The following is a 13,778-nucleotide window of genomic DNA, read 5'->3' as shown; positions in this document are numbered from 1 at the left end:
AGGTTAGAACAGCTTATGCTACACCAAGAAGAAAAACACCACCATTAATTAGCAAGTTTGATACCACAGTTTGATGCAGAAAGAGCCTTACCTTCACTGTGATGATACAATTCACTACCAGCCCATTCTCCAAGCCAACATTCTCATTCTCTTAACCTGTCATCTCCCTAAGGTGCATCTGTGCCTCTGACTTGGAAAGCCTTGAGGGAATTAAAGAAAGCCTATAGTACATCCTGGGTAATTTTTGCTTGCAGTAAGTCCGCTCTTTAGCACCCGAAGTACAAATTCAAATGGCATTTCTCAACAAGTGGTACTGTCAGTTGGTTACTAAGCTTAGTGTGAACATCCTTGGGTTCAAACTGCTCTTCAGTGGCAGTGCAGTGCGGGATGATGTCTCCCATGAATAATCCACCACCAGAACGCAGTGAGGTTCAAATTACTCAGAGGCTGTGGCTAGAAAGCTGGGTCTGATACACACTGATATGGTTATAAAAGGAAAGTTAGCATCAAAAAGCAGCAACACAAAGTCGCACCCTTCATGAGTTCCACAAAGACTTTAGCCAAAATGGCACTCTACCATATGCCTTTATATCAGCTGAAATCTGTTCTGAGTTCAGTGGGGTTTTTTCTTCTAATGCATTATATACAAGAATTTGCAGTCTGTCTATTTTTAAAGAAAGAGAATCCTGGGTAAGTAGTTTTGAGTCAATTGCAGTTACTGGCAGGGTTTTGTGATGAAAAATAAACATGTCTGAAGCTCCACACCTACTCCTGGGTAGGATACAAAAGAAGAAAAGCAGAACCGCGCATGTGCATGAAAAATTGCAGATGAAAACAGGGGACCATGTAAAATCTATAACAACAATAAAGAACACAGCTCAGCTCATGTCATCACCATATGAGCTTATTGTCCTGGGCAAGGGTTCAACAATGGATTTGGCAAAGACGATTCTTTCTGATCAGCATTACATCAATCCACAGCTACAAATATACCGAATAATCTAGCATCAAAGCTGTCAGGGTTGTATTACCCTGCACTTCTGGGTTCTGAGCAGCAGAATACTGCCTGCCTCCTGGATTTTTAACAACAGTGGCTTTTTCACTTGGCTAAGACAGGCAAGAATGTTTGTCCTGACCTTGCTAAGTTGAGAGGTGAATTATCACAGTATGTCTCACCTCCCCTTCAGATCCCATCGCTGAAATGGCAGGGGACAGGGAATCACCTCTGTCCTTGTAATTATGCTGCATCAAAGAGACTGGTTGATCTGAGAGAATGTCACTGCAAGGCTGTGACTAGGCAAAAATAAAAATACAGAAAAAATCAGGCACTTCTACTGGTTCTGACTGATGTCAGCTCAGCCTTTGGTAGAAACTAGCCTTCCTGTTCCCTTTCGGACTTCACTCTGAGCTAAGGCTTGTAAGTCAGAAGCCAGGCAAGGACAGAGCACAGCATGGTACATCCGTCTGTTGGAGGCCAAAGGCTCTCTGAAGCTCAGTCTCAGATACCTCAGTTAGTAGAAAGACATAAGGCTTCTCCCTCCCACCCCCAGCATGGCAGAGCAACATGCTTTGCCATCTATTTGACAACTCACAAGGATATTACCTATGGAAGTTCTAATGTCTTTGATGCCTTAACTGTTCAGGCAGGACATGCTAAATATCATCTCACAGAAACTTCTGAAGTCTACAGGGAGCAAAACCCCTTCTTGACCTTTTCTCTTGCTATTTTGCTGGTTTTGTTCTGTGCTTCTCAGAGGTGTTCCATTCCAAATGCACAAAAGAGGTCAAACTAGCAGAGGTGGCTTGTGCCAAAGGCTTTGGCTTCTACCAAGAGACACTTGAAAAGAAAGACATTTGTGCTAGTGACATAGAGCAAAGAGGGACAATACGTCTTTTACTCCAATTGATTTACCCACCAACCTTCTACGCAAACAAGGATAAAAGCAGCATTCGAGTCCACATTACAGCAGATGGGCTCTGCGTGCAGCACGAGAGAAATAGCTTTAAAAAAAATATTGAGCCAGCCCCAAGATCTGGAGGGGATGGGAGAATCAGAAGGCTTTTTTACATTGCGCAGCTTGAAGATGTCATTTACCTAAAATGCATCTTAGTTAAGATAGTTATCAAAAGGGGACCTGCCAAGCATCGAGCAACTTAGAAAACTAGTCAGTTAAACTCACCTTTTTAGGAACTGTTTTTCTCTCTCCTCTGTGCACAAATCTAGGAGGGGATTACTGGTTCTAGATATAAAGACAGAAGGTATGTTGCACATCTGTATCTCTTAAAAGCAGCATGCAACTAATGCCATTAAGCCAGGGCCACACTGCTTACCAGAGCACAAATAGCTCCCAAAGTGTTCCTCCACTCACGGTCACTGACCTTTAACACACCACAGCACAGAGAGGCTGAGCTATTAATTTACAAATCAGATACTGTTGAATGAATACCGACATCCCCAAATGTATTCATGATGGTGAATTCAACCTCTGATCTCCTCCATGAGAACTAAAGAAAAAGTTCAACTTCATGCAAGTGTCAAGTGGCTGGGAGAAAAGAATCCTTCCAGATGGGGGTTATTGATCTTCCAAAAATGAAGTCTCCATTTTAAATTAAAACCAAAAACACTGTTTCAAAACACCATCACTAAAGTAAATAAATAAATAAATCAGTAAAATCCTTCAAGGCATAAAAATTCAATAAAGCAAGGATAAAGTCTAAGGCAAATAGAGAAGATTAAACAGAGACTTTACCATCAAATCAGATAGCAAGAAGAAACAAATTGAAAAGCAGGCTAATTACAAACTTCTAATTTTGTCTTCTGTGTACCTAAAATTTTATTGCATACTTGTCCGTGGCAAGAAATACATAAAGAAAGGCCTAAGTTAGTACTAAACAACTAGCTCTATCTGGGTATGTATCTACATCTCTATATATTCTCTGTTTATGCAGTTGAGTGACAAGTTAAACAAAAGAGAAATTCTGTTTGGACATGTTAATTTCACTTTTTTCTGCAACATCCTTGATATGCTAATGGCAAAAAGGATAGAGTTAGGTTATGAAGTTCAGACTGTTCTACACACCCATCCCTTCTTTATCTACAAGGCACAAAATATGATTTGAACAACACTAAACAATTTCAATTCAGAAATTAGCAAATAAGAAGTAAAATTAATCTGCATTTTCTTCTTTCTTAATATGCTTTTCTCTCCTTTGGAAGAGTTGCAGAAAACAGTAGGAAAGGAAGAAACTTAGCCTTTAGGACAAGTAGAGAACATCTTTACTTTTCTAATGCTGAGAACATTCTCAGCATATTACGTGGCAGGTGTTATTACATGCAAAAAAAAAAAATAGCAAAGAAAATACTCAGTAGTGCATTGAAGCAAGGTGTGTATTAGAACGACAAGGGTCAAAAGCAGAAAATGAGATGCCTAAATTATCTATGAAACAACAGAAACAGAATTAACCACTGCTGAGAATCCATGGCACAGTCCTATCCAGGCTTCCCAATGAGACATGAGCATGAATGGACACAAGCTGGGTGTAATTTGAATTTGGTGCTACTCCGTGACTTCATCTTGGCTTCACAACTATTTGAAAACCACTGCCTCTAGGCCTATTCTGTTCAACCTCCATAGATGCAATGAGACTGAGCAGCAAACACAAAATGAGCTTTACTGCACCCTAATCCTCCTTTCTCTTAGCAAGTAACCCTTCTCTGGAGAAGTCAAGCCAACCAGTGATGTGTTTAAATCTTGGGCAGTGTCTCAAAACACCTAAGACATGACAACATTAAGCTATCTAACAGTGCCATCTCGTGGCAACATTAAGATGATGCTAGATCAACTCAACATTCCAGTAATACAGCGCAGCCATTGTGCCCATTAAAGACAAAATATTGAAACAAACACCTCTTAATTTCACTGCATCATATAAGTCTCACAGTGCATGTTCACCATTAAGAATGCCACAATGATTTACAACTATACGTCTCAGCAGTCAGGAAATGCTAGCATCCCTGTGCATCCCTCCCATGAACAGACATTGACCTTCTTATCTCCTAAGCAAAAATGCCATCATGCCAAGACAGCTCTGAGAGAGTACATTCAGAAATAATTTAAATATAATATTTTGAAAATCTAAATCCAATAACTGGAATGCTCATTCAAAACTCTGCCAACTTTCACAGTACGCTGAAATCATTTGTGCTTTCTCTATTACATTCTCTTATGACAGTGAAGATACTACACCCTCTTAAGTCCTTTGGACTGCCAAGATCAAAGCTTCTAAATGAATCAAATACATTAAAGCACAAATATCAACAAAAATTAATAAATATTCAGACTAATTGTTCCGTAAGCCCACATTTATGAAAGAATGAAGAGCAAGCTTGTACTCTCCTGCAGCCCATCAACCTGAAGATGAAGTTGGTCTTAACTGTATTCTCCTATTCTCTTTGAGACAGAAGAGCCATTGGAACATGACTAAGGCTGGTACACATTTCAGTGTTTTACTTTTCTTGACAAAAACTTGTAGTTTCCAAATACAGCTTTTGATTTCAATATGCCTCAGACACATGGTTTACTGAACACCTGGAGTTACTTGAATATATGCTTAAAAGCTGTGTTGAACCTAAGGTACTGAAACAAAACCAGCATTACAGGATACATACAAGGAGTTATGCAATAAAGGCAGGAAAAATTTATGTACCTATAATATGTCTACAACGTCCGCCTAAAAAACTGCCTCCCTGGCAATACTGGATTTGTTTCTGGAAAGAAACAGCTACCACTCCTTCTAAGACATCTATTTAAGAATTTCAGGCTGCTAAATCTCTTCAGGTTCCTCAAGATGCTAGTGCTGTTCACCACTGGGTTCACCTCCTCGTAAAGAATTCCCCCCAGAACTAAAGATCTGATTCTTAAGAATTCACTTTTGATTATTAATACCATATTCAAGCATTAGAAAATTCTCACTAAAAAGAATTTAATTCACAATCAGTTTTCAGTCAACAAGATTCCTTCATCAAGCCATCAAGTAATCTGGTGAAATCTGTTACACTTCTATGTTAATTAAATAAAATAGAAAAGATCTTACCTGAAATAAAACATGCAATATGTAATCTACACAAAGTGCTATACTCTATAATCACTCATAGAATGATCACAGTGTCTGAATTTAAAGACAATTTAAGGCCTGTAGCTCACCTTCTTCTGCGTACCAAACTTCTTCTGCATTAATGGAGTTTGTATAATCTCCTGTCCACCATAGGGTTTAAGGCAGATTTTTCTGCCAGAAAAGTTCAAATGAAAGCAACTGAAACATCAATTGTTCACTTTCAAAGGAAGGTTACAGCTGTCATTCTGATACCAATGTGTGTTGTGGTATCACTCTTCCATAATGCAGGATGTGGTTTCCATAGAAATATCTTCTTACATCAGTATCTACGAGCCCTCCAATTATTCCCTTTTGGTCATCTCACGCAATCCATTAAAATCTTTCCTGAGCAGGGAAATAACAAGGCTCAATCACTCAGTAAGAAAAAAACAAGGAAAAGATAATCGGTAAAGAAAAGCTTTATTAAAATACAAGACACAGAACATGTTCCTTTACCTGAAAAAATCTCTCTAGTGTTACAAATTACGAACATTCAATTACATTTTATTTTTTTTTTAAACTAGACTGAAATTTTGCTGTATGGTATAATAGTTATGGTATAATTCTGAATCATTTGACAGCCTTGCCTCCAACATCCCGAGGACCTGCTTCTCTTCTTGATCCTTTGCATTGTTGACTATTGCCTTCATCTTGCTCTACGTCCTGCTGCTCAGACTCTGTGAGTTTAGAGTCCTTACTGCTTGCCATCTTCTTTATTTTCCTGTGACACCTCCTGCCTCTTTCTCAACATCAAGAATGTATTCCATGCCCTGAAATTAGAACCAAGAACATCAGATTATACAAAAACAACATAAGCATCGACTTACCTGTGTCACTCAACATCCCCATAAACATGCAAGGCCAAAAAGCTTTGCTGCATTGTTTACAATGAACAACTCCTTTCCTGTTGCTCTGCCCACATTTACGGAAGTGTCAGAATTAAGAAAATTGGAAGTATATGAAGCCTTTATCTGATTGGGTGGGCCTTAGAGCCACAACCACAACATAAAATGTGAGAGTACACCACAGGGGCCAGCACTGCTATGGCTCCCCCAGGAGCAGCACATTTTCACATAAATTTTTACTTCAAAAACACATAAGAAAAAGCTGTTTGGATGCTACCCCTTACCTCACTTTTGTTAATTAAACAAAACAGGGCAGATGATGACAGTACTACATAAAACAATTTAATCTGTTTGATCAAGAAACAGCTATCTCTGTTTTCTAGCAGCTTCCTGACTAGCACTTCAATATTTAAAGCTCCACACTTGAAAGAGTTCCCAAGGCAATCACAATCATGACACAACCTGCAGACAACGTCCAAGTGGCACTAAGCAGATCTAATTTTGATTATTACTTGAAGAGAAAGAACGAAAGGAAGACCAGACAATGCTGAATTGTAGAAAGTTTACTACCAAGACCAAGTGAATGCAGACGCTATGTTACAGGGGAGCACTTAAACCTTAAGAATCTTATTTTTAGCTCCTTAAGGTGAACTGTACTAAAAACCACTGAAAGTTTCATAGATATATGTATACACAGATATTTTATGCATCTATGCACAATCAAACTTAAGTATCACGGTGCTGCAGTTTATCTGTATTGCCACTAGATGCAGCCACATAACCTTGCAAAATTAAGAACTCTAACCTCAAGGCTGCAGAAATATTTTTGGAATACCCAGGACTGTAAAATTCTCACAACAGCTTTAACAGTGTTCATTCCCGAGACTTGGAAAATACAACGTAATACAAACATTTTTTTCTTTCTTTTCTTTTTTTTTTTTTTTTCTTTTTTTCTTTTTTTTTTTTAATAATTTTGTTTCAAAACATTGAAAAGCATCTCCAAGATTGACCGGAATCTAAGAAATCACAGCAGAATAAGACCAGTCTACTTTTGTGATTGTTGCCATAGATCCAGATCATAGCACGAAGCCCTGGAAAATTCTTGTTATTTCCTCACCAAAACTACATAGGCCTAACCCCATGTTTAGGACAAAGAGCAACCAAGGACATCATCCCCAAATTTTATCAGGTATTATCTATTCTGTGCTCTCAACTGGCAATCTCCGGGGTGTGTAATTCACACATTACAAATACACTAGTAGATCCTATAGGTAAACAGAAATAATACCTCTATTACACAATGTTTTAAAATACTATTTTTAATAGAGCGCTGTTTTCCACTGAAGACAGATGAAGCAAAGCGTGTTCAGCACATTCAGTGTAAAGAAAAGTGAGGCCTGGTGAGCTGTGCACCAGAGAAGAGAATATAATTTAAAAATCAGATTTTTATTATGTATTTAAGTACTAACTTCAGTGGCTTTTGCTCTCCTCTGCTAGAAACAACACACCAGAGTTCACAATCTACTTATCAGACAGACCCCCACCCGTCCCTACTACCCCACCTCCCTATCCTGCCGTTTCTGGTTTATAGTTTCCCTTTTCCTTCTTTTTGTAGACAGAAATGCACAGTTTCTATCCCCAAGGCAGATCCCAGGCCTCACATCTATTTCTAACTGACAGCTACTCCACTGGAATTATATTTACCTGGGTTTCAAGTTGTTTCTCTTTGTTTATTTTTGTTAAAGATGGCAAAAAGAAGAATGAAAAAAGAAATGACACTCTCCTCTAGGATCTGATTTCTTTTTGATGATCTGATCATAGTTCTCTTCAATTGCCATTAATAAACTGAACTGAGCAAGACGGATAAAAGGAAAAAGGAACACCAGATTTGTTGTCTTAAAGCATGAGGAACATAAATATAATGGCTTCAGAGAAACTCAGCCTAGGGCAAAATTCTGGCCTGATTCTCCTGTGGGGTTCTGCAGGCAAAATGAAACACAATGTTTTAGCTAAAGGTCCCCAAGCCAGACAAAGAAGGACAGATGTGGGAAGGGGTGGGAGCAATTTGCTCTGTAGCACTCCTTGCTCTGCACTTTCAGAAAAGACCATGTGTACCCTTGTTTGGAATCTAATGCTGATCACAGCTTGTGTGCAGGCAGCAGAGGGGCCTGTCTGGATCCCCAGGCCAGCTGAACAGATTGCATCAACAAGATCCCCATATGAACTGTCAAAAGGGTTTCTACTCTGTTGCTGTCTTTTATGAAGTAGGCAGAAAATGCTCCCAGCAAGAGGGATTTACCCCGTAGGAAAGAATTTTAAATCTTCCAAAAGCCATAATGAAAATGTTTGTGCTTCCATCCAAGAATGATACTGGCAACAAATTGAAAGTAATTAAACACTGCCCCCTGGCCATATACATTTATCCTCTAATAATTTCAAAGATGCAAACCCCTCTCCATAACCCAGACACTGAGCTGTGCAACAACAGTTACTTTGGGCTAACTTCTAACCTGCTGTAAGTGCGCTGCAATGAGAGTTACAGACACTTTATGCTAAGACTGATTTGTTTAATCCCTCTCAGATTCTGTGTAGTTCAATTTCATTACCTCATGCTTTCTAAGAAACATCCTGTTTAATGGGAAAGACCGGTGAACTGGAATGCATACTCAGTGGTTTCACTACCTTTTATCACCACCTAACCTTTGATTTTAACTCGTATCTTAATACAACTATTGTGTCCACATTCATACTTTAACTTACTTCCTGAAAGGGATGATTCCATCAGAATTTTTAACCAGATATTCACTCGCTGACTCCAATCTCCTGGTGCTTCCACCTCCCACAGTCGCTTCTGCTCCTCAGGGTAAGTCTGCAAGTATTTCAGGCAAACTGAACAGGAAAAATCAGAAAGTAAAAAAGCATGAATGAGTGAAAAGTACAATGGAAGGGGGCGTGTGTTCTATCTCTGAAATTCTCTGAGACCTACTTCCATTAGTTCCTTTTCTTCTCTCTTCTCATCTTCCTTTTTCTTTCAGGTGGTGCTTTTAGAGAAAAGCAATGCGGAATGGCCCAGACAAAAACTGCTGCGTTCTGTCTATCTGCTTCTGTTAGGATTACTTCCTCATGAGCACAGAAATTTTGCAAAGACTTCTGCAGGGCCTGCATCACAAAATTACCTCCGGAAACACGGCAGGTTTTATATTAAAAGTAGTGTGTGTTTTTTTGTCCTCAGTACTCCAAAATGAAAGGTGCTTCAGTATCTTCCAGCTTTAACAGATATGAATGCTTCTTTCTGCCTCAGTATCACTTTCCATTCCACTACTACATTCTGCTGCTGCTGTTTATTTATTTCTTTGGATTGGGAAAACAGGAAATATGAAGGACTAACAGAGGAACAAAACAGTTACGTGTGTCAGATGTATGACTGTATTTAGAAACTGTATTTCCATGGACTCCTACCACTGTCTTTACAATGAGAGTTCAATATAATTTGGATATACAATCAATTTTAGGCGTGCTTTTCTTATTAAACTGAAATCCATCTTATACAGCAGTTTCCCTAGGAAGTCTGCAGAGCTAAGAGGAAGAATATGTTACAGGACGTAGCTGAGTAAATAGCTGAAAAAACTTAATGGCCATTTTTAAACTTTCTGTAACCAGCATTCTATCAAATTATACCATCTGCACTAAGCCAGCAATCAGTAAACAGGAATATGACTTTTGTGCTTTCCTCTGACCATTGTACTCTATCACACTGCAGTATGACTTTAAATAGGTCTTTTATCTTCAACATTCAGTTGAGTTTAACAATGGGATGTCAAAACCCAAACTAGTACATACACGTTCTTTATACAGTAATGAACAGAACACTGTCATTAATTTTATCCAAAGGTATCCAAACTAAATTGATCATTCCAATAAAAGCTACTGAAAGTAACACGTATATCAAAATAGAGATGTTTGCTAAATGGCTTTTTACTTCCTTTCAGCATAGCATGCTAGCAAAAACTGTGAACATTTAGAACAGCATTTCAGAGTAAAAGGTTGCAATCTCTAGTTCAAGTATTGGATTGTGATGCAAGTGAAAGAAAGTCAACTCCAATGTAAGCAATATATATTCAACATCTGACTTACAGTACCAGTATTTTCATAGAGACCTCCCCCAGAAAACAATTATAACTATTGATGCCTGCCATAGGAAAAAACTGATTTTACTGGGCAAAGAGAAAGAATGTTGTAAATACTATTCTTTCCTGAATTTACAAATATCAGTCCATTAGGAACCCCTGGTGTACATCTGCCATGCATTCAGACACATTCTGACCATAGATACAGTAAAAATTGTGTTGACATGCATTAGGATATGGATGCAAAGTCATAAATTGATAGAAAAGCCCTCCTAAAAATGACAGTAAAGACTCTATACCATACAGAGAGACTGACTTTTTTTTTTTTTTTTTAGAAGAATGCTCCTCTAAAGGAAGTTTTTACCAATAATGTCATCAGAGATATGTCCTGAAAATTTTACTAGTAAAACCAGAAATCCAACCTGAACATCAAGAAATAAAACTACTAATTGATCTTGTAAAAGAGGCAAGTGTTTAAATATCACCAATAACGACAAAAGTACCGATAAGACTGGATACATGAGAAAAACCCAAGTGTGTAGTTTGTTGCATGTATTTTTTTTTCCTTCCTTAACAAATACAGCACCTACAGGAGCATTATATTCATACTGTAGGCTTGACAACTTCTTGCAATTCTCTCCCATGTGAACAGAGCCTGTAAGTCACCATCCAGGGCACTGACATAGTTCTATTTCTCATAGACAGCAAGATAAGAATGCAAAATGTCAAAAAGGAAGTATGCATTGTAATTGTTTTACATAAATATTGTCCTACCTTTCCTCAGGAAGTTCTAAATACCTGAAGAAAGTTAACTACGATAAAAACAGTTCAGTTCAGACAAGTGCACTGAACACTTACATAGTTAAGAAAATCCTACCGTGACCATATTGAAATTTATACATTATACATGACCCTTACCTAACGTTTCCACATCAAACAATTTACCTTGATACATGGCAGCAGAAATAGGGCAGCTGATCCCCAAGGCATCCTCAGTTTTGAAAGACTGACAGAAATCACGCAGCATTTTCATCCCTAGGCCACCTCTTCGATACTTTCTCTGGACAAATATGGTATCCAAAACTGGCAGCAAGTAACATTGACTGGTAGTACCATCACACAGACTCCCTGAAAGCAAATGGTAAAAAAATATATATATTAATTTAAAAATAAAATTGATATTGCTGCAGTAACTAACTGCAGTGTGATTCCAACCACAAATACTGCCTCAATACCTCTGCATCAAGACTTTTAATACAATCCACTTTTTCTTTATCACAACCCCATAGCAAAATTAAATGAAGGTTTACTTCTGTTTCTTAAGACTGCACTGAGTAGCTTTTGCTGGTATTTGTGAAGCCTCACTTTGATTACACTTCTTCCAGGAAACTAATTCAGCAAAGCACACATGAATATATTTAATTCTAGACTCAGATTTGTCAAGGCCGCAGCTCTCTGTTTTAGCAATAATCCATGTCACACACATTCTCAGCCATACAGCAAGAATATGTAACTACATAACCAATCTACATAACCAATCCACTCACATTCAGGCCTGGTCCAGCCCTGCTTAATCAAAATGTGCACTTAACTTCAAACACACATTCAAGCACATTGCTGGTTTGTGGTGGTGTTTATAACCTTGTAACACATGATGGGTAGTTGTTCTTTTTTCATGAGCCAAGAAATTGAGTCTATCCCCAGTTCTGTTGTTAGCTGAGAACCCAACAGAGACGTTGTAGTCCAGCAGTACTGCACCATACAGTATAAAAACGGGACAAACTTCTCATGAATCAATAGTTTTAAGAATTCCTGCATGTTGCAAGTGACTTTATAAGCTTCTTATTAACACATACAGTCCGTCTACTATAAATCCTTATGAGACTGCTGTGGTGGCAAGTCCAGCAGTTGAGTGATTTATGTTTGTGCTCCTAATTTTGTTGAGAAGACAACAAAAATTTGTAATGTCTAAAGGCACTGTAAATAGAGAAACCACGAAACCATTCCTCACCTTCTCCCTAGAAAACGCAAGAGTTATAGCCTACAGACATTAGAAATAAAATAAACAAAAACCTTTGAAATGAAGGTCGTGTTAATTCTAGTTCCAATCCAACAGCAAAGAGGTTATCATAAGCTAACAGTGGTCCATAGGAGACCACTGGGGTCTGATGCACTTTGTTTGAAGTTTGTTTCATTGCTGAAACACACATACTAAGTCCTGAGGTGAGGGAACAGACAGGGAAAACATGGGCACTGGCAATGGGGATGAAAGCATTTATACAGCCCGCCCTTTGAAAGCCTTTGATCTGCTTGGTTAGGTCACAAATGCCAAATGACCAACGTATGAGACAGCAAAATCATAAACAGATCTTACAAGGGCAGGAAAGCAGACAGCCATTAGCATTCCCAAAGAGCCACAAACCATGGAAAAAAATCCCAACAAAACAAGGTTGTGCACAGTGACTGTTTCCCTGCTGAACAAGTTGACTTGGCACACGCGTGTTTGGACAGGCCTTCTGCAGCCTGAGTGACTACAGACAGGGTGGGGAGGGTTTCTGCTGAACAGAACGCAAGGGTCAATCCGCTGTGTGAATTTATATGTGAGAACGTGTGTGCGACTCCAATAAAATTAAATGAATTCATGTCTTGACTGGTATGTAGTCATTTAATTTTTATTACAACCAGAACCTTCAATCTACCTTGGAAATGCACGTTAAAAACATTATTGCTAGAAAACACAGGGAGAGAAAAACAACTGTCCAACAAGATTCCAGCTAATTGCCTGTCAGGTTAGCTTCAATTCTGATAACTTTTTTTCCTACAAGAAATGTATGTATATATATATATATATATTCTTTTTTTTGTAGAGATAACCAGTTTTGAGATTTTGGCTCATGTAGCTGCTTTCAAAAACAATCTGATAGAGAATTTATTATCATTTTTGATGTATTCTGGTGCTACCCATTGAAGTGTTTGATACTGCTTTTCAACAAACAGCCCCCAAATTCCAAAACCCTCAGTTCTTAAGCAGACTCAGACAGTCCCAGCTGGCTCAGAGCACCCTCAGACTTCCTCACTGATATATTTGCACAGTCTTCTACATTCTCCTGACTGCCACACACTAATGTGAAGGTGGCAAAAAATCCATTTTCAGCAATTAATAACCTTCTGTAGATAAAAATAAAAGGTTTTCAGGGAATTACATAGCCACTTTGCACAAAAAGTAGCATCAATAACCGCAGTCGTTAATCCTACACCACTACCAAAAAATCCCACATGATTTCAGAGGTTTTCATACAGATTTAGAGGATGCCAAGAAAAAAATCTGAAAGGAATACCTGGAAAAAGTATAGAACAAATCTAGAAACTGAAGTATCTATATGAAAGCTTTCTGCAAAGCCACCATTTGCAAAGTAAGTCCCAAGGACAGGAAACTGATTTCCTGTCGTACCTTTAAGTAGCTGCATTCAGTGAGGTCTAACTCATCAGCTGTCTAATATGGAAGCTGCTGACATAGATAAAATTGAAGACATTTATCTTGGCACGTGACAAAGTGTCTTATCAGCCTCATTAGTGGCTTAGTACGTCTCATCAATCTTTAGTACACCCAGTGGTAAATGCTGCATGCCTGTCATTGGATAGCAATAGGCAC

The 13,778-nt window shown here is 38.4% G+C and overlaps 1 protein-coding gene across 5 annotated transcripts in view; it reads right to left on the bottom strand.

The window, feature by feature from the left end:
- Positions 1-5,561: 5,561 nt before the first annotated feature.
- Positions 5,562-13,778, bottom strand: part of LOC140256947 (protein FAM169B-like) — a 30,588-nt gene continuing 22,371 nt past the window's right edge. For 4 of the 5 annotated variants that reach the window (XM_072345877.1, XM_072345879.1, XM_072345878.1 and 1 more), the window contains exons 6-8: positions 11,072-11,254; positions 8,760-8,888; positions 5,712-5,924 (exon numbers count right to left, since the gene is read on the bottom strand). In XM_072345877.1, the coding sequence (XP_072201978.1) occupies positions 5,905-5,924; positions 8,760-8,888; positions 11,072-11,254 (332 nt within the window). In that variant the 3' untranslated portion in view covers positions 5,712-5,904. Of the gene's footprint in view, positions 5,925-8,759; positions 8,889-11,071; positions 11,255-13,778 lie in introns of all 5 variants that reach the window. The other variant, XM_072345874.1, reaches the window with a different exon arrangement.

The sequence above is a fragment of the Excalfactoria chinensis genome, chromosome 10, assembly GCF_039878825.1.
Source record: "Excalfactoria chinensis isolate bCotChi1 chromosome 10, bCotChi1.hap2, whole genome shotgun sequence".
NCBI lineage: Eukaryota > Metazoa > Chordata > Aves > Galliformes > Phasianidae > Excalfactoria > Excalfactoria chinensis.
Note: the sequence above shows the minus strand (reverse complement) of the source record. Positions and strands in the feature narration are given on the sequence as shown.